Genomic DNA, 24,435 nt, shown 5'->3' with positions numbered 1-24,435 from the left:
CTTGGGTTAGGTTTTCCTTAGGGAGCAGGCTACAAGGCAGCAAGGGGACCAGGGTTTATGTGGGAAGCTGGGAGACAGTACTCCCCCTCCAAAGATAACAATGAGCAAAGGTGAACAGAACCTATAAAAGCCCCCTTTCCTAATCTTCCTTCCAGTCCCAGGAGCCCTACATGGGATGTTGAATAGCAGAGCACCGAGCAGGAGAGGCATTTTCTAGCCACTCTAACATCTGTCCTATCTGGAAAAACAGGCAGCCCAAGTCTGGACGGGAACTGAAGGCAGGAGCTGCTAGGCTTGGGAACTTAAATGCCGGCTTTCAGCATTGCAGATGCCAGAGCTGACAGGTGGAGGGTGGGGGCTGTTCTAAATGGATGGGCCTGTCTGAAGAGTAATGTCAAGTTAGAGTGGGAAGGGGAACCGTTGATGAGACCAGGCTGCAGAGTTTGGATTTGACCTGCAGGGCAAATGACTAAGACCTGGACAGAGAGAGCAATGGGGAGGATCTTCTGATAGGAGCACTGATCTGTGGTTGAGAGGAACATTACCCCATGGAGAAGGAATTAGAGAAGTAAATATCCAGCTGTATGCTCCTCCTTCCTTCTGATCTCTTGCTGGTGCTCCCACTGGCAATACCCAACCAGAGCTTCCTAATGCCTGTATAAACAAAAGCAAACGTATTTCTCAAAGCAAATATATTTCTCTTCTTTTTCTGCTTCGGCTTCTACTCCCACTTCCGCTTCTGCTCCCGCTTCCGCTTCTGCTCCCGCTTCTGCATCTGCTTCTTTCTTCTTTCTCTTCTTTCTTCTTCAAAAGCATCATATTAAAAATGCTGTTCTGAACTTTGCTTTTTTCACTTAACAATATATCTTAGAAATTGTCCTGTTAATTGCTTTTGACCTTTTTCTGTTGGCTAATAGTATCCATTGTATAGACATTCCATGATTGATTTGCTCAATCCTTTATTCCTATTCTAAGCCATGCAGAAGCCATGCAGAAGGCAACAATCACATATATTCATCATTTCACATTTGTACAAATATATCTAAATAAATTGCTAAAGATGGAATTGCTGGGTCAAGGGTCCTGTGTATTTATAATTTTAAGACATAGTCCAGGGGCGCCTGGGTGGCTCAGTTGGTTAAGTGTCCGACTTTTGGTTTCTGCTCAGGTCATGATTTCCAGGTCAGGGGATCAGGCCCTGTATTGAGCTCTGTGGGGAGTCAGCTTCCCCTCTCCTTCTGCCCCTCCCCCCACTCACACACACATTCTCTCTCTGAAATAAATAAATCTTTAAAAAAAGAGAAAGAGTCCAAATTAATCTCCATAAGTGTTATGCCAGTTTATGTTCTCATCAGGAGAATATGTTACCTTAGCATAGTTTTAATTCATATTTATCTTTAAAATTTTTCAATTCCAGTATAGTTAACATATAGAGTTATATAACTTAAAGGTGTACAATATAGTGATTCAACAACTCTATACATAACTCAGTGCTCATCATGATAAGTATACTCTTAATCCCAATCACCTATTTCACCCATCATCCTACCCACCTCCCCTCTGGTAACCATCTGTTTGTTCTCTATAGTTAAGTCTGTTTTTTGGTTTGTCTCTTTTTTTTCTTTGTTCATTTATTTTGTTTCTTATTTTTTTTTTAAGTTTTATTTATTATTTGGGATAGAGAAAGAGAGAACACAAGCAGGGGGGAGGGGCAGAGGGAGAGGCCGTTAAGCAGGGAGCCTGACATGGGGCTTGATCCCAGGACCCTGTGATCATGACCTGAGCTGAAGGCAGATGCTTAACCAACTGAGCCACCCAGGCACCCCTGTTTTGTTTCTTAAGTTCCACAACAGAGTGAAATCACATGATATTTTTCTTTCTCTGACTGACTTATTTCAATTAGCATTATACTCTCTAGATCCATCCATGTTGTTGTAAATGGCAAGATTTCATTCTTTTTCATGCCTGAGTCTATTATATATATATACACCACGTCTTTTTCTATTCATATTGTGATGGACATTTGGGTTGCTTCCATAATTTGGCTATTGTAAATAATACTGCAATAAACATAGGGGTGCATATTTCTTTTCAAATTAATGTTTTTGTATTCTTTGGGTAAATACCCAGTAGTAGAATTACTGGGCCATATGGTAATTCTTTTTTTTAATTTTTTTGAGGAACCTCCATACTATTTTCCAGAGTGGCTGTACCAGTTTGCATTCCCACCAAAAGTGTAAGAGGGTTCCCCTCTCTCTGCATCCTTGCCAACATCTGTTGTTTCCTATGTTGTTAATTTTAGCCGTTCTGACAGGTGTGAGATGATATCTCATTGTGGTTTTGATTTGCATTTCCCTGATGTTGAGTGATAATAAGCATCTTCATGTGTCTGTTGGCCATCTGTATGTCTTCTTTGGAGAAATATCTGTTCATGTCTTCTGCCCATTTTTTAATTGGATTATTTGGTTTTTGGCGTTGACTTTTATAAGTTCTTTATATATTTTGGATACTAACCCTTTATTAGATATGGCATTTGCAAATATGTTCTCCCATTCCATAAGTAGTCTTTTGGTTTTGTTGATTGTTTCCTTTGCTGTGCAGAAACATTTTATTTTGATATAGTTCCAATAGTTTATTTTTGCTATTGTTTCCCTTGCCTCAGGAAACATATCTAGAAAAATATTGCTATGGTCAGTGTCAGAGAAATTACTGCCTGTGCTCCCTTCTAGGATTTTTATGGTCTCTGGTGTCATATTTTGGTCCTTAATCCATTTTGAGTTTATTTTTGTATATGGTCTAAGAAAGTGGTCCAGTTTCATTCTTTTGCATGTAGCTGTTCAGTTTTCCTGATATCATTTGTTGAAGAGACTGTCTTTTCCTCATTGCATATTCTTGCCTGTTTTGTCAAAAATTAATTGACCATCTAATTGTGGTTTTATTTCTGGGCTCTCTAATTTGTTCCGTTGATCTACATGTCTGTTTTTGTGCCAGTACCATACTGTTTTGATTACTGCAGCTTTGTAATATAACTTGAAGATGGAATTGTGATACCTCCAGTTTTGTTCTTTTTCAAGATTGCTTTGGCTATTTGGGTTCTGTTGTGGTTCCATACAAATTTTAGGATTATTTATTCTAGTTCTATGAAAAATGCTATTGGTATTTTGATAGGGACTGTGTTAAATATATAGATTGCTTTGGGTAGATGGACAGTTTAACAATATTTAATCCATGAGCATAGAATATCCTTCCAATTTTTTGTGTTGTAATCCATCAGCATGGAATATTCTTCCAATTTTTTGTGTTGTCTTCAATTTCTTTCATCAGTGTTTTATAGTTTTCAAAGTGCAGATGTTTCATCTCCTTGGCTAAGTTTATTCCTAGGTATTTTATTATTTTTGGTGCAATTGTAAATGGATTGTTTTCTTAATTTCTCTTTCTGCTACTTCATTATTAGTACATAGAAATGCAACGGATTTCTGTGTGTTGATTTTGTAACCCTCAACCTTACTGAATTCATTTATCAATTCTAGCAGTTTTTTGATGGAGTCTTTAGGGTTTTCTATATCTAGTATCATGTCATCTGCAAATAGTGGAAGTTTTACTTCTTCCTTACCAATTTGAATGCCTTTTCTTTTTGTTGTCTGATTGCTGTGGCTAGGACTTCCAGTACTATGTTGAATAGAAGTGGTGAGTGTGGACATCCTTGTCTTGTTTCTGACCTTAGGGGGAAAGCTCTCAGTTTTTTCCCATTGAGTATGATGTTTGCTGTGGGTTTTTCATATATGGTCTTTATTATGTTGAGGTATGTTCCTCTAAACCTACTTTGTTGATGTTTATCATGAATGGATGTTGTGCTTTGTCAAACGCTTTTTCAGCATCTATTGAAATGATCATATGGTTTTTATCCTTTCTCTTGTTGATGTGATGTATCTTATTGATTGATTTGTGAATATTGAACCACCCTTGCATTCCAGCAATAAATCCCACTTGATTGTGGTGAATGATTTTTTAAATGTATTGTTAGGTTTGGTTTGCTAATATTTTGCTGAGGCTTTTGCATCTATGTTCATCAGAGATACTGGCCTATAGTTCTCTTTTTTTGCAGTGTCTTTGGTATCAGGTTTATGGTGGCCTCAGAATAAATTTGGAACAGCTTTCCTTCCTCTTCTATTTTTTGGGATAGTTTGACAAGAATAGGTATTAACTCTTTAAATGTTTGGTAGAATTCACCTGTGAAACCATGGGGTCCTGGACTTTTGTTTGCTGGGAGCTTTTTGATTACTGACTCAATTTTATTCCATAATTGGTTTGTTCAAATTTTCTATTTCTTTCTGATCCAGTTTTGAGAGGTTATATGTTTCTAGGAATTTATCCATTTCTTCTAGGTTGTCCAGTTTGTTAGCATACAGTTTTTCATAATATTCTCTTTTAATCTTTTGTATTTCTGTGGTGTTGGTTGTTATTTCTCCTCTTTCATTTCTGATTTTGTCTGAGTCCTTTCTCTCTCTGTCTTTGTTTTTGTTTGTTTGTTTGATGAAGGTTTATCAATTTTATTGATCTTTTCAAAGAACCAGGTCCTGGTTTCATTGATCTGTTGTTTTTTAGTTTCTATTTTGTTTATTTCTGCTCTAATCTTTTTCTTTTTCTATCTCCTTTAGCTGTAAGTTTAGGTTGTTTATTTGATATTTTTCTTGTTTCTTGAGTTAGGCTTATATTACTATATACTTCCCTTTTAGAACTGCTTTTGGTGCATCCCAAAGATTTTGGACCACTGTGTTTTCATTTTCATTTGTTCCCATGTATTTTTTAATTTTCTTTCTTTTAGTTGACCCATTCATTGTTTAGTAGCATATTGTTTAACCTCTATGTATTTGTAGTCTTTCCAGATTTTTTGTTATGGTTGATTTCTAGTTTCATAGTCAGAAAAGGTACATGGTATGACTTCAGTCTTTTTCAATTTGTTGAGACTTTTTTGTGGCCTAATATGTGATCTATTCTGGAGAATGTTCCATGTGCAGTTGAAAAGAATGTATATTCTGCTGTTTTAGGATGGAATGTTCTGAATATATCTGTTAGATCCATCTGGTCCAATGTGTCATTCAAAGCCACTCTTTCCTGTTGATTTTCTGTTTGGACAATCTATCCATTGGTGTAAATGGGATATTAAAGTCCCCTACTCTTATTGCATTACTAATAATTACTTCCTTTATGTTTGTTATAAGCTGCTTTATGTATTTGGGTGCTCCCATGTTGGGTGAACAAATATATACAGTTACATTTTCTTGTGTTGTTCCCTTTATGATTAATTATATAGTGTTCTTCTTGGTCTCTTGTTACAGTCTTTGTTTTAAAGTCTACTTTGTCTGGTATAAGTATTGCTACCCTGGGTTTCTTTTCCCTTCCATTTGCACGATAAATGCTTCTCCATCCCTTCACTTTTAACCTGTATGTGTCTTTAGGTCTGAAATAAGACTCTTGTAGACCATTTCTTTAAATTTTTGATCAGGTGTATTACTTATCTCAGTTTTGTTTAGGTCTCTTGCTGTGATTTTGTCCTATTCTTTCATTTGGGACGTGTTCCTCTGTCTCTTCATTCTGTCTAACTCTTTGTCTGTTACAATGTATTAGGAAAGTCAGCTACATCTCCTGCTCTCGAAAGTAGTGGTCTCACAAAGAAGAGGTCCTGTGGTGCCCTGCTATGCAGTGTCCCCTATTCACAAGAACTGGCGCTTTAGGACTGTCTTGTATATGTGTTCTGTGTACCCTGCTGTTGTGGCTGAGCCACTTTTGCCTTCAGTCCAGTCATCTGCAATGGCTCTCTTCACCTGTTGTGGGCAGGGTTTGATTCCTGTGTTGTTAATGGGTTAGTCTGGGGCCTCCCTGGGCTTGAGTTAAGTCAGACCAGGCATTTTCCAGAGATGCAGTAGCATCGATGTACAGGATGCTTTCCCTGTATTGTCCCCTGGGAAGTTTTATTGGTGGGCGGGGCCTGTAGTCAGACCAGATGTCTACTCCCAGCCCACTGCTGGGTCACAGTTGGACTGGTGTGTGTGGTTATCTTCCCCTCTCCCTGGGGCAAGAGTCACTTTGGAGTGGTGCTGGTCCTTGTTGGGGCTGCTTGCATGTTGCCAGGCTTGTGACATCAATTTGGATGGGCTCTAGCCAAAGGTGTATTAGAGGAGGCCTGTCCGAAGGAAAACATAGGAGGGGGACAGTGGTGTTATCAAGGTCTGAGAAGGTTTGCTGTGGGAGGGGACCTGCAGCCCCTGGAAACCATGGCCCGCCAGGTTGGAGGAGGTGTATCTGCAGAAGTGTGTGGGGGTAGGGTGCACTCTTAGCAAGTTCGGTAGCGAATGTCAGCATGTTGGTACCATGCTGGTTGTGGTGTCTGTGTGTCTAGGCTGGGGGTAGGGGAGGGAAATGGCACTTGCCAGCTTCTTTGTTCCTGGACAGGTCTCCTATCAATGCCTGCCCCTTTAGCACACACTCTGAGATTAGTAAACAGATCTCCCTCCCGTTTATCTCAGGCAGCTTTCAAATGGCTGCTTCTCTGCTGTATCTCCATGGGGCTGTTTGTTGTGCTGTCTCTTTAAGGGCAGGGACTCAGTTTCCTATTGCCCTCCCAGCTCTCCCAGAGCTAAGCCTACTGATTTTTGAAGTTCCAGATGTTAAGCCCCACTGATTATAAGAACTCACAAAATTCGGCCCATCTGGTTTTTAAAGCCAAATGTTATGGGGATTCATCTTCCCTGTGTGGGTTCCCTGTGACTGTGGTGCCTGATGTGAGGATCTATTTCTTTCCCCCTCTTCACCCCTGCAGTGTCCCTCCCTCCTGGAACAATCTTGCGGGTCCATTTAGTTTCTGACCATGTTTCCACTCTTCCTATCCTCTTTGATGTGGCCTCCTCTCTACATTTAGCTGTGGAGAGTCGCTTCTACCAGTCTTCAGGTTATTTTCTGAACCTATTACCTCTATTTACACTGATATGGGTGTTATCTAGTTCTATCTGTGGGACAGGTGAGCTTAGGATTCTCCTACCATCTTCTGCATTTATTTTATTGTAAGTGAAGTCAAGCACCTTTTATAATTTCTTTTTTCAATTTTTTGTTGTGGTATAAAATGCATATAAAATAAAATTTATCATCCTGATATATTTAAGTGTATTTATTTCAATGGTATTAAATACATTCATAATGTTATGCGACCATCACCACTGTCCATCTCCAGAACTCTTTTCATCTTATAAAACTGAAACTCTGTCCCCATTAAACACTAATCCCTCATTTCCTCTCCCCAGCCTCTGGCAACCACCACTGTACTTTATTTTTATGACTTTGACTACTCTAAGTACTTTATATAAGTGGAATCACACAGTATTTTTTGTGTGTGGCTGGCTTATTTTACTTAGCATAATGTCTTACAGGTTCATCCATGCTGTAGTATGCGTCAGAATTTCTTTCCTTTTAAGGGCTGAATAGTCCTTTGTATACATAGACTACATTTGGTTTATTATTTATCTGTTGAGGGACACTTGTGTAACTTCCACATTTTAGCTACTGTGAGTAATGCTGATATGAAGATGGGTGTATAAATATTTCCTTGAGACCTGTTTTCCATTCTTTTGGGTGAATACCCCTAATGGATTTGCTGGATTATATGGACATTCTATTTTTTAAAAATTTTTTGAGGAAACACCATATAGTTTTCCACCATGGCTATACCATTTTACATTCCTACCAATGGTATGCAAGAGTCCCAATTTCTCCACATTCTTTTCAACACTTGCTGTTTTCTTTTTCTTTTTCATCTTTTTTTTTTTTTATAGTAGCTATCCTAAGGAGTGTGAGGTGATGTCTCATTGTAGTTTTGACTTCTTTTTCCCTGATGAGTAGTGATGTTGAACATCTTTTCATGTGTTTGTTGGCTATTTGCATCTTTTTTTGAGAAAAGGCTATTCAAGTTCTTTCTTCATTTTTTTTTTTTTTTTTTGCCACAAGGTGTGTTTTATTTTCATTAATCATACAAATAATTTGCTGTAATATCCCAGGGCAAACTGGAGAATTTGGCAGTCTGATTGGAGAGTCCCCTCAGAGACTTGCAGGCTGGTGGCATTGGCTTGGAGTGCCTGGGTTCACAGTGCAGCTTGTTACTTATCCGTCTAGCAGGTGACTCTTCTTCCTCTACATGACTGGGGTGTCTTGAAGATGAGAGGGGTGGGGAATCCTCTAGGTTCTTAGGAAATTTCACTTCACTTCTCCTGCTCAATGGGCTCTTTGGCTGGCAGGGTGTTCTTCTCCTGTTTCTCTGTTTTCTTCAGCTTGGCCTTATCAAAGCTGGCAATTGCCCATGTCTGGCTTGCCTGCCATTTTCTTAAAGTGATCCGTGGAGTTTCACTCCAAGCCTGGTGCCTGGTGCCACTCACATTGCTGCAGCAAGAGACTGCTCTTTCCCCATTTTTAATCAGGTGTTTATTATTTTGTTGATTTTAGGAGCTTTTTAAATATTCTGGGTATTCTCTTATTAGATATATAATTTGCAAATATATTTTCCCATTCTGTGGGTTGTCTTTTTACTCTATGGATAGTGTCTTTTGATTCACAAAATTTTTGTTTTCATGAAATGCAATTTGTCTATTTTTTCTTATGTTACCTGTGCCTTTGCTGTCATATCCTTGAAATCATCGCCAAACCCAATGTTGTACAGTTTTTCTCCAATGTTTTCTTTTAAGAATTATATTATTTTAGGTTCTTGATCCATTTGGAGTTAATTTTTGTTTAATTTTTGTTAAAAAGAACTTCATTCTTTTGCATGTGTAAGTCCAGTTTTGCCAGCACCATCTATTGAAAAGAAACTGTGCTTTCCCTATTGAATGGTCTTGGCGTCCTTATCAAAAATCATTTGACCATATATGTAAGGGTTTATTTCTGTGCTCTCTATTCTATTCTATTGGTCAATATGTCTGTCATTATGCAAATATCACACTGGTTTGATTGCTGTAGCTTAATAGTAAGTTTTGAAATCAGGATGTGTGAGTCCTCCAACTTTGTTCTTCTTTTTCAACATAGTTTCAGCTATTCATGATTCCTTACAATTCCATATGAATTTGAGGGTTGGCTGTTGCATTTCTGCAAGAAAGGCTGTTGAAATATTGATAGGAAGCACATCAAATCTGCAGCTTAATTGGGGTAGTATTGCCAGTTTAACAATATTAAGTCTTTCAACACAAGAAAATGGGATGTCTTCCATTTATTTATATATTTTAAAATTTCTTTAAAAAAGAGAGAGAGAGAGAGAGAGAAGGAAACAAACCATAAGAGACTCTTAATGATAGAGAACAAACTGGGGGTTGATGGAGTGGGGGACGGGCTAGATGGGTGATGAGTATTAAGGAGGGTACTTGTTAGGATGAACACTGGGTGTTGTATGTAAGTGATGAATCACTGAATTCTCCTCCTGAAACCAATATTGCATTGTATGTTAACTAATTAGAATTTAAATAAAAATTTAAAAGGAAAAAACAAAATAAAACAATTTCTTTCAATGTTTTGTAGTATTCGTTGGGTGAGTCTTTCACTATCTTGGTTACATTTATTCCTAAGTATTTTATCCTTTTTGATGCTATTATAAATGAAATTATTTTCTTAATTCCTTTTTCAGATTGTTCTTCACTAGTGTATAGAAATATAACTGACTTGTGCCTGTTAATCTTTTATCCTGACATTTAACTGAATTTGTATATTAGCTCTTATTGTGTGTGTGTGTGTGTGTGTGTGTGTATTCTATAGGATTTTCCATATATAAATCATATTATCTGTGAATAGAAATAGTTTTACTCCTTATTTCCAATTTAGACGGCTTTTATTTCTTTTTCTTGTCTAATTGCTCTAGTTAGAACTTCCAGTACAATGTTGAATAGAAATGGTGAAAGTGAGCATCCTTGTCTTATTCCTGATCTATAAGGGGTAAAGCTTGGAGTCTTTTACCATTGGATATGAAGTTAGCAGTGAGTGTTTCATAAATAAATAAATGTCTTTTATCATGTTGAGGAAGTTCCCTTCTAATCCTAGGGTGTTTGAATTATCAAATGTTTTTTCTCTATCAATTGAGAGGATCTTGTGGTTTTTTATCTTAATTTTATTAAGGAGATGTGTTACCCTGATTGATTTTCATAAGTTGAACCACCCTTATGTTCCTTGGGCAAACCCTGCTTAGTCATGGTGTATAATCCTTTTAATATGCTGTTGGATTTGGCTTGCTAGTATTTATTTCATTGAGAATTTTTGCATCTACATTCATAATGGATATCCACCTGTATTTTTCTTTTCTTTTCTTTGGCTTTGGTATCAGGGTAATCCTGGCCTCAGAATGAGTTAGGAAGTGTTCTTTCCTGATCTATTTTTTAGATGAATTTGAGGACAATTGGTGTTTGTTATCCAAATGTTTGTTAGAATTCAAAAGGGAGGGGCGCCTGGGTGGCTCAGTCGTTAAGCGTCTGCCTTCGGCTCAGGTCATGATCTCAGGGTCCTGGGATCGAGCCCTGCATCCGGCTCCCTGCTCGGCGGGAAGCCTGCTTCTCCCTCTCCCACTCCCCCTGCTTGTGTTCACTCTCTCGCTGTCTCTGTCTGTCAAATAAATAAATAAAACCTTAAAAAAAAAAAAAAGGAATTCAAAAGGGAAACCATCTGGTCCTGGGTTTTTCTTTGTAGAAAGTTTTTTGATTACTGATTCATTTTTTTTACTTGTTAGAGGCTTATTCAGATTTTATATTTCTTCTTCAGTCAGTTTTGGTAGTTTGTGTGTTTCTAGGAATTTATCCATTTCATTTAGATTATCTAATTTGTTGATGTACAGTTCATAATAACTTCTTATAATCCTTTCTAGTTTTGTAAGATCAGTAGTAATGTCCCACTTTCATATTTTATTTTAGTAATTTGAGTCTTCTCTCCTTTTTCTTAGTCTAACTAAAGATTAGTCAGCCTTATTGATCTTTTCAGAGAACCAACATTTTTTAGTTGTTTCTCTATATTGCCTTCTATTTTCTATTTTCTTTATCTTCACTCTACTGAGAATGATTTCCTTCCCTCTACTAGTTTTGGGTTTAGATTGTTCTTGTTTTGCTAGTGTAAAGTTCGGTTAGGTTATTGATTTGAGCTCTTTCTTCTCTCTTAATGCTATACATCTTCCTCTGAGTACTCTTCTCAATGTATCCCATAAGTTTTGGTATTTGGGGTTGTTTTGTTTTCATTAATGTCGAAGTATTTCCTAATTTTTTTTGTGATTCCTTCTTTGACCCATTGACCGTTTAAGAATGTATGCTTAATTTCTTAATTTATGAGTTTTCCAAATTTCTTTCTGTTAGTGATTTCTAATTTTGTTCCACTGTTATTAGAGAAAATATTTTGTATGATTTCATTCTTTTTTAATTTATTGGGACTTTTTGATGGGTGAATATATAGTTTATGCTGGAGAATGATCCATGTGCACTTGAGAAGAATGTGTATTCTGCTATAGTTGAGTTAAATGATCTATCCATGTCTTTTAGGTTAGTTGACTTAAAGTGTTCTTTAAACTGTCTATTTTCTTGTTCATCTTTTTTATACTTGTTCTGTCTGTTATTGAAAATAGAATGTTGAAATCTCCAACTAGAATTAGAATAGAATTATCTGTTTCTCCCTTCAATTCTGTCAGTTTTTGCTTCATATAGTTAGAAGCTGTATTGTCATATTGCATATATATTCATAATTGTTGCATTTCTAGTGAGAATTACCGTTTTTGATATATAATGCTTTATTTGTCTCCTGAAATAATTTTTTACTTAAAGTACAGTTTTGTTTGGTATTAGCTTAGCCACACCTGTTCATTTTTGGTTACTATTTGCGTGGAGTTTATTTCTATCCTTTTACTTGCAACCTAGTTGTATCTTTGAGTCTCTTGTAGAGAGCATATAGTTAGATCATGGGTTGTTTTTTTCTTTTCCATTTTGCCAATCTCTGACTTTTGTTGAAGATTTTAATCCATTTACATTTATAAGTAATTACTATTAAGGACTTACTTCTTCCATTTTGTTATTGGTTTTCCATAAATCTTACATTTTTTTGTTCCTCAATTCCTCCATTGTTGACTTTTGTTTTTATTCTTTTTATGTGTGTTGGTGTATGGTGTGATGCTTAATTTTGTTCCAACTTGACTAGGATAAGGGAGAAACAGTATTTTGGGGCGTGTCTGTGAATGTGTTTCTGGAAGAGATTAGCATTTGATTCAGTAGACTGAGTAAATAGACCCATCTTTACCAATGGGGGTGGGCATCATCCAATCTACTGAGGGCCTGAATAAAACAAAAAAAAGCAAAGGAAAAGTGAATTCCTTCTCTCTCTTCTTGAGCTGGAAAGTCCATTTCTTCCTGCCCTCAGACATCAGAGCTCCTAGTTCTTGGGTCTTTGGACTCTAGGACTTACACAGCAGCCTCCTGGTTCTTAGGCCTTTGGCCTTGGACTAAGAATTATACCATTGGTTCCCTTGGTTCTCAGGTCTTTGGGCTCAGATTAAATTATACTACTGGATTTCCTGGCTCTGCAGTTTGCAGACAGCAGACTGTGGGATTTCTTGGCCTCTATAATCATAGGAACCAGCTCCTGTAATAAATTTTCTCTGATATATATCCATATATATCCTATATATATACTGTTTCTGGAGAGCCCTAATTAATGCATACAGTTTTTTAAATGATTTTATTTATTTGTTTTGTTTTAGAGAGAGCGAGAAAGAATGTGAGTGGGGGAGGGGCAGAGGGAGAGGGAGAGAGAGAATCTCAAGCAGACTCCATGCTGAGTGTGGAGGCTGACATGGGGCTCAATCTCATGACCTGAGCCAAAATCAAGAGCCAGACACTTAACCAACTGAGCCACCCAGGTGCCCTACATACAATTTTGATTCCCTTCTTATTTCCTTTTCTATATAGTTTTTAGTTATTTTCTTAGTAGTTGGTCTGGGTATTACAATAACAATCTAGCTTGAATTAATACAAACTTAGCTTCAAAAGTCTGCAAAATCTCTGCTCCTATACAAACTCATCCCCCCTACCATGTTTTGTTGCCAAAAACTACATCTTTATGCATCGTGTGCCCAATTAACATAGATTTATAATTATTGTTTTATGTATTTGTCTTTTAAATCATATAGGAAAAAAACAGAGGAGTTGAAAATACAATTATGCTGGGTTTATATTTACTTATATAGTTACCTTTACAGTGTTTTTTGTTTCTTCATATAGTTTCAAGTTACTGTCTAGTATTCTTCCATTTCAATTTAAGGCACTTTAGCATTTCTTTTGCAGCAGGTCTACTAGTGACAAACTCCCTCAGCTTTTATTTATCTTGGAATGTCTTGACTTCTCTCTTATTTTTGAAAGATAAATTTGCTTAATATAGAATTCTTTGTTGGAGAGTTTTGTTTTTGTTTTTGTTTTTGTTTTTTTAGCACTTTAAATATGTCATTCTGCTGCCTTCCAGCCTCCATGATATTTTATGAGAAATTAGCTGTTAATCTTATTAAGGATCCCTTGTATATGATGAACCACTTTTGTTGCTTTCAAGATTCTCTTTTTGTCTTTGACTTTCAACAATTGTGTCTCGTTGTAGATCTCTTTGAATTTATCTCACCTAGAGATTGTTGAGCTTCTTAAAGTTCTGTAAATTTGAAGAGTTTTTGGCAATTATTCCTTCAAATACTCTTTCTGCTCCTTTCTTTCTTGTCCTTCCCAAGGGCAACTTCCCAACTCCCATTGAGTTTATCTTGGCGTTCTTGATGGAGTCCCACATGTAACTGAGGCTCTATTAATTTTTCTTTGTTCTTTTTTCTTCCTGTTCCTCAGAGTGGATAATCTTAATTGGCCTGTCTTCAAGTCTGCTGATTCTTTTTCCTGACTGTTCAGATTTGCTGTTGAATTTTTCATTTCATTTATTATACTTTTCAACTCTAAAATTTCTAGTTGGCTTATTTTATACTTTTTATTTCTTCATTGATATTCCCTGTTTGGTAGGACATTGTTTTCCTGGTTTCCTTTAGTTATTCATTCCTAGTTTCCTTAGTACTTTGGGCATAATTAGGACAGTTGATTTAAAGATCTTTATCTAGTAATTCCAATAGCTGGAGTTCCTCAGGGATAGTTTTTCTTAATTTCTTTTTTCTTTGAGTGCTTCATAACTTTTTGCTGAAAACTGAATATTTTAATATTATAATATGGTAACTCTGGAAATCAAATTCTTCCCTCTCTCCAGGGTTTGTTTTTGTTGCTCATAGTTTGTAGTTGTTTAGTGACTTTCCCAGACTACTGTTATGAAGACTACTTTCTTTGTCATGTGTGGTCATAAAGTCTCTGGTTAACTTAGTGGTCAACTAGTGAAATTTGACAGACTTCTTAAATACCTGGAGCCAAAAAAACAAAAAACACTCTCCCAGTCTTTGCAGATTAACTGTGTTGAGGTACACTCCTTCAGTGCTTTTAGCCAGGCTGTTTACATCTCTGCTTTGTCTTTCATGTCTCACATGTGCAGAGACCAAAGGTCAGCCAGATGTGAAAAACTAGGGTGTTCTCAAGCTTTTTCTAAACATGGTTCCAACCCTGGGCATGCATGTGCCCCTTTAGATTCCCTAGTATATGTGGAAACTTTCAAAGTCTTTATTCCCTCATGTATTTTTCCCCCAGCATCATCCTCTCAGGTTTTTTTCATTTCTGTAATGTGTGCCTGTCTGTTATCCCTTGCACCAGGAGGTTGTGTCTCTTATATTTCCTTTTAAATGATTTTGAGAGATGCTGTCCAGGAGAAAGTTCCAAGGTGGGCAAAACAAAAGTAAGCCCCTTAGCCAGTCCTTCAGGGAATCTCCAGACACGTCAAACCATGTAATCACAGTTACTTGAGAGAAAAGTCCATAATACCCTCTCTGGTATCAGCAAACCACACCAGGAACATGAGCTGCCATCCCCACAGATGCCACCAAGCTGGGGAGTGGGGGATAGGAAGTGAGTAAGTTAAAACACCACAGTACTCTCTTACCAAAATAGAGCAGTTTCTTTCCTCATTAAGCATTGCCCTGACTGTGGTAAATTTTTAAGTTAGTTTTCAGAGCTCTGATAAAGTTGATTCTGACAGTTTTTGCCAGTTTAATTGTTGCTTTAGTGAAGGGACATAGATTTGGAGTTCTCTACTTTGCCATTTTTGGCAATGTCAGTCTTATATTTGTATAATTTTAAAAATCATTTTTGGGGCACCGGGTGGCTCAGTTGGTTGGGCATCCAACTCTTGATTTCAGCTTGGGTCATGATCTCAGGGTCATGGGATCAAGCCCCATGTAGGGCCCTGTGCGCAGCAGGGAGTCTGCTTGAGGATTCTCTCCCTCTCCTTCTGCCCCTCCCCCTGCTCACACACACACACTCTCTCTCTCAAATAAATGGATGAATCTTTTAAAAAATCACTCTTATAATTTTCTGTGAATTGTGTATTCACTTACTTTGTTCATATTTTGCTGGGTTATTAACTTTTTCTGATTCATTTACAGTTTTTTACATAGTAGGGAAATGAACCACTTGTCTGTGATGGGAGTTTCATATACGTATTTCCCAGTTTGTCATTTGTCATTTGTCTTTGTAATGGTTTTGCCACTCAGATTTTTTCATTTTTCTTTTGTGTAGTTAAATTTATCAGTCTTTTTCTATCATGACTTCTGGACTTTGGAATCCTAATTATCAAAGGCTTTCCCTACTCTAAAATTATAAAATGATTCATCCCTATTTTCTACTAGAATGTTTATGGCTTAATTTTCTCACATTTAAATTCTTGATCCATTTTGGATTTATCTTAACTTAGTAAGTTGTGATTAATAGATCTAACCTTTTTCCCCCAAGATATTCATGTTCTTGAAGAAGAGATATTCTTAAGTTTAGCAAGTGTTTATTAGTATCAGATAGCTTCTGTGAAAATATGAGTAGTTAAATTACTGGCATTGCTCTTGTTTTAGGATGACCTGGTTTTTAATCCTAGCCCTTGTCACTTAATCACTGTATGAACATGGGTGACCCATTCACCCAGTGGGAATTTTCTGTTTTCCAATCTGTAAACAGTGATAATAGTTTCTGCCCAGGCTATCACAGGGGATTATTACAAAATTAGCCAAGACAGTGTCTATGCCAGGGACTGTGGATGCATACAATGCTAACCACAATGTAAGGCAGTAGTAATGATAAGAATAAAATCATAGCAGCACTTTATATTTGAATGGTGCTCATTCCCATCTAACTACAACAACATTGAGACAACCCAGTGCAGTGTCTGGCACATAGTAGGTACCTGATTAGTATTTGCATATTTTTTGAATCTCTATTGAATCTTTACTATTTGCCAAGAACTACAATTTATTTCACTAAGCAAAACACTCCAAACTCATGAACTCACTCATGAAATTTATGTTCTGTTGGGATAGAGAAGTACAATAATCAAAATAAGTAAAATGTATAGTATGTTAGCTAATGAGCAATGATAAGGAGAAAAATAGTCAGGGACAGGGAAAGAGTATTGAGGATTGAGAGATGCAATTCCAAATAGGACAGTCAGAGAAAGCCACTCTGAGAAGGTGGCATTTGCACAAAGACATAAAGGAGGTGGGAAGGAAAGTGAGTTTTGTGGCTGCCTGGGGGAAGAGCCAGGCAGGCAGAAGGAACAGCAAGAGCAAAGGCCCTGAGGTTGGAGGATAAGCAGAGGCTAGAGCAGCTGAGCACAATAAACAAAGGTGAGAATATTGGAGAGTAAGGGAGGGCAAGGGGCTGAGGAAGGAGGCCAGATCGTGTACAGCCTGGAAGGGCATCATAGGGAGTTAGGCTTTTATTCTGTGAAAGATGGAACGCCACTGGAGGGTTTCAAAGAGAATAGTGACATGACGTGATGTGACATGACTTGGGTTCTAACAGGAGCCAGGATCCCTCAGTCTGGTGTGTACAGAATAGATTGAAGAGGGGCCAGGGAAGAAAGCAGAGTGCCATTAGGAGGCCCTGGCAGGCATCCAAGCAAGAAATGATGGTGGCTTGGGCCATGTCAGTAGGAGTGGGGGAGCAGGAAAGTGGGTAGATTCTAGATCATTCTTGAATGTAGAGCAGACAGGCTTCCTGGTAACTTGGATGGGATGTGGGGTGTCAGAGAAAGAAAGGGGTTCAGGATGCCTCCAAAGTTTTTGTTGGATGGATAAAGGAGTCACCAGTTTTGTACCTGAGGAAACTGAGGCACACAGAGGTGAGGGGGCTCCATCCAAGGCCTGAGCACTGGCCCACTGAGCACCTGCCCACTTGTTCCTCATTGCAGAGGAAAGTCTGGAGAGGTGCGCAGCCCTACCAGGTGGGCAGCCTCGCCCTCCGACTGCCCGCTGGTGCTGCGGAAGCTCATTCGCAAGGAAGACATCCGGGCTGGCTGCCGGTGCACGGTGAAGGCACCCTTGGTAACTGACGTGGAGCTGGAGCGCTTCCTGTCCGCACCCCGAGACCCCAGCCAGGTACTGGTGTTCGGGATAGTCTCAAGCCAGAACCCCACCAGCACCGCACAGCTCCAGTGGCTGCTCGATACACTCCACAGTCACCGGCAGCAGGGCCGCGCCTCACCCTGCATCCAGGTTGGTCCAGGGCCCAGCTCGGGAGGCCTCAAGGGAAGACAGCCCCCCAGGGACGCTAGGACTGACTGAGCATCTGGCTGAGAGGCTGCCCTTCGGCCTCAGCACATGGGCCCCCTTTCACTTCCTTTTCTCCTTGGGGCCTTTGCGCACACTCTTCAACACACCATCTGCCATGTTTCGCCTGTCTTCTCTCTCTCTGACTCATCCTCCTGTCCGGAGACGAATGTCACCACATCAAAGTGGGTGCTCTTTCTGACCTTGAGATCTTTTCTGCCATTTTCATCCAGAGCACTCCCCATAGCGTGTGGTTATATATTGGTGTGAGTACTTGGAGCAGAGATGGACTCCCCAATGGATACTCAGGACTCAAGAATGTTCATAGACTGTGGCTGAGTACCTACTGTGTGCTGGCCCCGTGCCAGGCCCCCGAGGGGCTCCCAGCATGGTGGGGCAACAGCTATAGCAGCCCTGAGCAGGGCCATGAAAGGCCAGCTCCGGGGGGTTCAGGAGCTGGGAGCAGGGCCTGCCACCTCCAGAGAGTCAGGGAGAGTCTCCCAGGATGAGAGGGTTCGGGCAGGTGGGTGAGTGTTCCCATCAGAGGCAGCAGCCTGTGCAAAGGTGGTCAGGGAAAGGGGCGCTTGAGGTCCCTGTTCATTGTGGTTGAAGTCTCAAGGATCTGTCAGGGGCACGTAGAACACCCCCTGGTCCTGTCCTGCCTGCAGGGTCGTTCCTGAGTCTCATCATCATCCTCCCTCAGTAACCTTCCCTGGCAGGTTTAGCACAGTTCAGGGGTGACCCCATCCCCACTCCAACTGGAGGAGAGGATGCCATGTGAGCACATCAGCTTTGTGTCTACCTGGTGACTTCTTTCAAATCCTCTTGGCCCTATGCCCTCTCTGTTCCCTATCTGCCCCTTCTCCCTTTACTGCAGTCCTGACTTCCAAGTTTTTGTATCTGCCCTGGGGATACCCTCTCCAGCTCTCCTCCCAGGACCTTGGCCTCCCTGACCCTATGTGCCCACCCTTGTGCCTGCACTCCAGCCAGTGCCAGGAGCTTGGCATTGGAACCCTTCTGATCAGACACCAAAAGCCTTTTTACTAGTCTTGTACATCCAAGCTGTGTATTCTAGAGTCACCCCCAATTTACATAGACTTAGTGAACACTTATTGAGTCCTGCCCTGTGCTCATCGGTGTATAGACATAGGATCCCTGCCCACATGGGAACTTAGAGGTGACTTTAGTTTACCTCAAGGCTATTAATTTTTCATTAATAGTTACCTGTAAGCATAAGATGCATGGCAGTCCAGCCCAGCTGTGAGTAGCATGAATGGGGACAGGGCCTGACCTTGAATCTGAGGTAGGAGTGGGCAGTGGGATTTGAGGAGTGTGGAGGACAGTTCTGGAGGGAGGTGTCAGGTTTCACAGTGACTCTGGTTTCACCATCCCAGTGTGTGTGATTAAGGCAGAAATGTTCCTTAACATTGTCTTGCTCTGAAAGCTGGAACGCCAGATATAGTTCTGGATTTCACATTTTAAATAGAAACATCAGGCAGGACAGCTGGAGGCACCTGGAATAAAAGGCAGATAAAACCAGAAAACATTATACATGAGCTATTTTAATGGATTTGTAGCATCCAGAAAGAAGGAAGAGAAAGAGACCCCCTTTACTCTGGATTGACCAGGCCCCACCTTGAGATGTAGGTTTGATTCAGGTCCCAGCACTGGATCTAATGACAGGGAGGTATCCAGAGGACAGCCAGCAGTGGTAGAGGGTGGAGGAATCCTGAAAATGGGTACACCCATGAATATGGTATACCTTCAAATCTCCAACATGGCTTCTTCCAGGCAGAGGGAACAGTCAAGTCCTGCAGACCCTAGAGGGTGGAGCTAGTGGCTGTCATGTGGTGGGGGGCAGTTATCTCCATGACAACCTTCACCAGCAGAAGGCCCTAGATGGACCTAGATGATCATGGCAATGGTCATGGGAGGTGTGCATGTGGGGGCTGAACAGCCTGTTGAGCAGGAGTTGGGAGGCTGTGTTGAATGGGGCTCCAGGACTCCATGGAACCTGGTCAGCCTGAGAATGCAGGAATCTGAGTGCATCCTCTTGGCATAGGATTGATGGGCACTTACTTCTGTCTTGGCAGTGCCGGCATGACCCATACCGCCTGCTGCGGTATGACCTGGACAGCTCTCTGCAGAAGGACCCCCCCCTGTTGGTGAAGAAGTATGCCGTGGTGCCAGGGATGGTTCTGGTGAGCTGGGACCAAGGGGGGGACTCACCGCCAATTGCCTGCCAACAGCCCCTGTCTCCCACAGCCCCTACCTTTGTGGAATCACAGATATGGGAGGGAGAAAGAGAGAGGGTCCTGCCTGCAGGGTCATTCTGAGGCCCAGAGAGCAGAAGGTCTGACTGAGAGTCACCCAGCTTATAGAGTCAGGGCTGGAGTCTAGTCTCCTGTTCCCAGCCTGACCCCATCCATCCCTCATCCTGGAAGACTCAAGGGAGCAGGGCACACCTAACCTAGAGAACCAAATTCTCTTCATCTGGTTTTTTTGCTTTGTTTTGTTTTAGAGATTGATTGATTGATTGATGAGAGAGAGAGGAAGAGCATGAGTGGGAGAGGGACAGAGGGAAAGGGAGAGAGAGAATCCTCAAGCAGACTCCCCACTGAGTGTGGAGCCCCATGCAGGGCTCAATCCCAGGACCCTGAGATCATGACCTGAGCCGAAATTAAGAGTTGGACATTTAACTTACTGAGCCACCCAGGCACCCCCCTCTTCATCTGTTTCTAAGTAACTTTTTACTAAAAACAGGGCATTGTAAAAAAATATATATTCATTGTAGAAAGTTTAGAATATACAATTTAGAGGGGTGCCTGGGTGGCTCAGTTGGTTAAGCATCTGCCTTCGGTTCAGGTTGTGATCTCAGGGTCCTGGGATCAAGCCCCGCATTGGGCTCCTTGCTCAGCGGGGAGCCTGCTTCTCCCTCTGCCTGCCACTTCCCCTGCTTCTCTCTCTCTCTCTCTCTCTCTCTGTGACAAATAAATAAATAAATAAAATCTTAAAAAAAAAAAAAAAGAATATACAATTTAGAAAATAATGACTTCCCCATATTACCCAGATTGCCTCATGCAGCAAGTATGTACTGGGCACCTGCTAGATTCAGCACAGTTGGAAGCTCTGGGGCACACTCCTGCTAACATTTTGGCCTCTGGCTTTTTTAGTCTTTTTTCTGACTTTGGGGGTACTGCTTTTTTAAATTGTTATTTTAACCACTGCATAAGAATCTGACATTTGATTTCTCTACCTGTGAGCCTTTTGTTGGACATTTAGGTTATTTCCATGTTGGCTGGGCGGGGGTAGAGGGGACATACCAAATAACACTCTAATGGATATCCTTGCACAAAAATCTTTGGACACATGTCTACTTGCTGGAGACTGACATTAGAGGGTGGGGGTTCAGAGAGCAGTAGGACAAGATCCCTGCCCTCCAGAGGCTCCCATCCCATGGGACCAGCTGATCAGTGCATAGGGATAAGTGGTCCAGTCAGCTGTAGGTGGGTGTGGTGGGGCCCTCTGAGCAGGAAGAAACCCTTCCAGCCCCAGGGCTCTGGAGCACTTGTGTGTGAAGTGGCATCTGAGCAGGTGGGCCAGCAGAGGGCAAAGGTTGGGATGGTGGGGCTGCCATCTGACTTGGGAGGACTCGATGGGGAACAGGCTCAGCCACACTTCCCTGGGCGGCTTGGGGAGGGCAGCACCCTTCCCCCCCACTGCTGAAACCATCAGAGAAAGGCCTGGCTTCTGGCACAAGCTCTGAGAGCCCATGGCACTGGCCTGAGATTCAGTGCTGGTGTGCTGAGGGCCTCTCCCGCCACGTCCTTCCTGTGTGTCTACAGATGTTCGCAGGGGGGAAGCTCCTTTTTGGTGGCTGCATTTTGAATGGATATGGCTTTAGCAGGCAGAATCTGCTGAAACAGATCTTCCAGGCTCAACAAGACTGCAAGATGGGCTACTTCCTGCCAGACAACTACAAATTTAGGTAAAACAGAAAAAACTCGGGATGCAGGGGCAGGCATGGGGTGGGAGGAGACCTTGCCCTGGAAGGGACACTGGTGGGGAAAGAAGCTGGCAGCAAGCAGAAGACTTCACAGGTGGCAAGGGGGAATGAGGCCATGTTGTTGGTTTCTCTGGGACACAAGTTGGGGGAAAGGTCCCTCTTGGAGAAAGGGGGACATGGGATGGTTTGCACAGTGCTGGTTTCTGGGGCGGGGAGGCTCATGAAGACAGGTTTGGGTAGGGGTCCTAGGGACACCTCCACCTTTTTCCCCATCACACCCCATCCCAGTCCTGCTTCTCTGTTTACCAGCAGGGCCACGTAGACAAGGGTTCCTCAGAAAGTGAGCTCAGGCCCTTGTGAAGGGAAGTGGGGTGGTGCTGGCTTAAGACTGCCTCTTGGCCACTGAGTGCAGGTTTTTCAACCAGGTGACGCCCATCTATTGAGTGCCTCCCAGGCCCAGCTTGGGTGAGATGAACAAAGGTTGGTCTCTTGGCTCAAGAAGCATGCAGCCTGGTCCAGGGAAGGAGCCCACAGTTTATGACATTGCTAGAGGCTATGTTAGGAGTGGATTCTGGAATGCCTGGGCTGTACAGTGCAGTGTAAACCTTACTGGGTCAGGGGTCCCAAGACGAGGCGGGAGCCCCAACTCTGCTCTTTATAAGCCAGGGGACCATTTGCCTCCCTAATCCACATTGTCTTCACCTTTAAAATGAGGATGGTAAATCCCACCTCTTATGAAAGTGTGTTTGCCAAAGTGCCATATAAACCACAATGAGGAGCAAACACACGTACAAAGCATTGCCTGCCTGTGCAAGGGGCTCCCTCTGCCTGCACCCCTAGCACGCTGAGTCCAGACAGCAACCCAGCCCATTCCCACCATGCCCCTCAGCTTTCTAGGAGTCCTGACGCCAATTTCTCCCCAGCGCACTGAGTTTGAGCTGTGCCAGAATGTCTGCCTGACCCTAAACAGGTTCCTCTAGAAGGAACCATAGAGGTCACAACCTGACCCCAGCATCCTGGACCGCTTAGTAGAGAAGGCAGGATCCCCAGGAGCCCGGGGACATCAGGAAGGGCAGATGCTGCCAGGTGCAGAGAAGAAAGTCATTGAGACCCCACCGCTGAAGACTCGAGGAGGGCTTGGGGGTCCTTCAAGACCAGCTAGCTCATTGACAGTCCCAGGGAAAAAGGGAAACAGGCTGTGGGTCTGCTCAGGTTCAAGAAAGAACGATGGGGAGGATGCCATCCAGAAGGCCCAAACTGAAGATGAGCGGAGGCCACTGGCAGATGCCAAAAACAGCAAGCAGAGGCATTTCAAGAGACATTTAATGGATGGGGTGCTTGTGGGTGTGGTAGATGGGGAGTGAGAGAGGCCAAAACTAGTTACAAGGAGATGTAGCTCTTTATTTGGCTGCCACTGTCCTTGCAAGGACCGTTTACCCTCTCTGCCTCAGCTGCTTTGTCTGTAAAGCAAGAATGAGCATAGTTTTCATTGCCCTGGGTTGTGCGGATTAGATGAGTCAGGTAGGTGAGAAATTCTGGCACATCACAAACATTTATTGAGAGGTTATAAGTTACAGTTGTTAGTGCTGTTATTATTTGCTAAAATGAATTCTAGGCTCCTAATTTGTTACATACAAGGGTTCTGAAAGGACTTCATGCTTACAACAGATTTCAGTAAGTTTTTGAGGAATGGTGGGGAGAGAATCCGCAAACTACCCACACACAAACACAGACACACACACAGAGGCACACAGAGACATGCACACAGACACACTGAGACACACAAACACACAGATGCACACACAGACAAAAACACACACAGATACACACACATGCATGCACAGTCTAGGTTTTCAAAAGTGGAAGGGGGAGGATTCCTGAGATTATAAACCAGTAGGACTCCTCTTAATTCTAGAATGGCCTATTAGGTTGGCAGTTTGAAAGCACTTAGAGAAAAAAAGGAATGGAATTTGACAAGAAAATGTTGCCATAACAACAGCTCTTTTATCTACGTCTGTGAAAGGAACCACCTCAAGCTCAGTGATGTAAAACCACACAGCCATTTCCTATTATTGTCTCTGAGGGTCTGGGGGCTGATGGGGCTCAGCTAGGTAGTGCTTGCTTGGGGTCTCCCATGTGGTCACGTCAGAAGATGACAGTGGCCAGAGTCATCTCAAAGACTTGCTCATTCCCATGCCTGGCCATCCATGCAGACTTTCAGACAGAACACTTACCACCTGGCTTATCCGTGTGGCCTGGGCTTCCTCAGACATGGTGGGTGGCTCAGTTCCAAAGCAAGTGTCCTGAGATGCAGCCAGGTAGGACCTGTGTTGCCTCCTAAGTCAGGTAGCATTACCTTGCACTGCACATGAGTCCCTAGGGCCAGCCCATACTCAAACGAGGGGAATGAGACCACACCTCTCGATGGGAGGAGTGTCAAAGAATTTTTGGACGTGTTCTACAGCCAGCCACTGGTCCGATTCCTCTTCCAGCAGGGTAACTAGAATAGGAGTGAGACATGCTGTCGGCCTAGAATAACTTCAAGGAAGACACTGGGTGAGATCTCTTGATGTCCTTACGAACAAGATGGATGGATGTGGCTCAGGCAGATGCTTGTTCGGCCAAGTGATCACCAGCAAGTGGTGATTGGCCTGAAGGGCAGACCTCTGTGTTTGGCCTGTCCACTTTTCCCCTAAATATGTAACTTGGATGTGTTCGTGGA

General features: G+C 41.7%; 1 protein-coding gene and 1 pseudogene across 1 annotated transcript in view; one reads left to right on the top strand and one right to left on the bottom strand.

The window, feature by feature from the left end:
* Nucleotides 1-24,435, top strand: part of CUNH3orf20 (chromosome unknown C3orf20 homolog) — a 94,380-nt gene that overhangs the window by 51,301 nt on the left and 18,644 nt on the right. The window contains exons 11-13 of the mRNA XM_032411997.1: nucleotides 17,350-17,653; nucleotides 19,801-19,908; nucleotides 21,553-21,695. Coding sequence (XP_032267888.1) covers nucleotides 17,350-17,653; nucleotides 19,801-19,908; nucleotides 21,553-21,695 — 555 coding nt within the window. The remainder of the gene's footprint in view (nucleotides 1-17,349; nucleotides 17,654-19,800; nucleotides 19,909-21,552; nucleotides 21,696-24,435) is intronic.
* Nucleotides 8,235-8,367, bottom strand: LOC116636826 (annotated as a pseudogene).

Source organism: Phoca vitulina, unplaced genomic scaffold, assembly GCF_004348235.1.
Source record: "Phoca vitulina isolate PV1807 unplaced genomic scaffold, GSC_HSeal_1.0 scaffold13, whole genome shotgun sequence".
Classification (NCBI taxonomy): domain Eukaryota; kingdom Metazoa; phylum Chordata; class Mammalia; order Carnivora; family Phocidae; genus Phoca; species Phoca vitulina.
The sequence above is the reverse complement of the archived record's forward strand: the minus strand, read 5'-3'. Positions and strand labels throughout refer to the sequence as shown.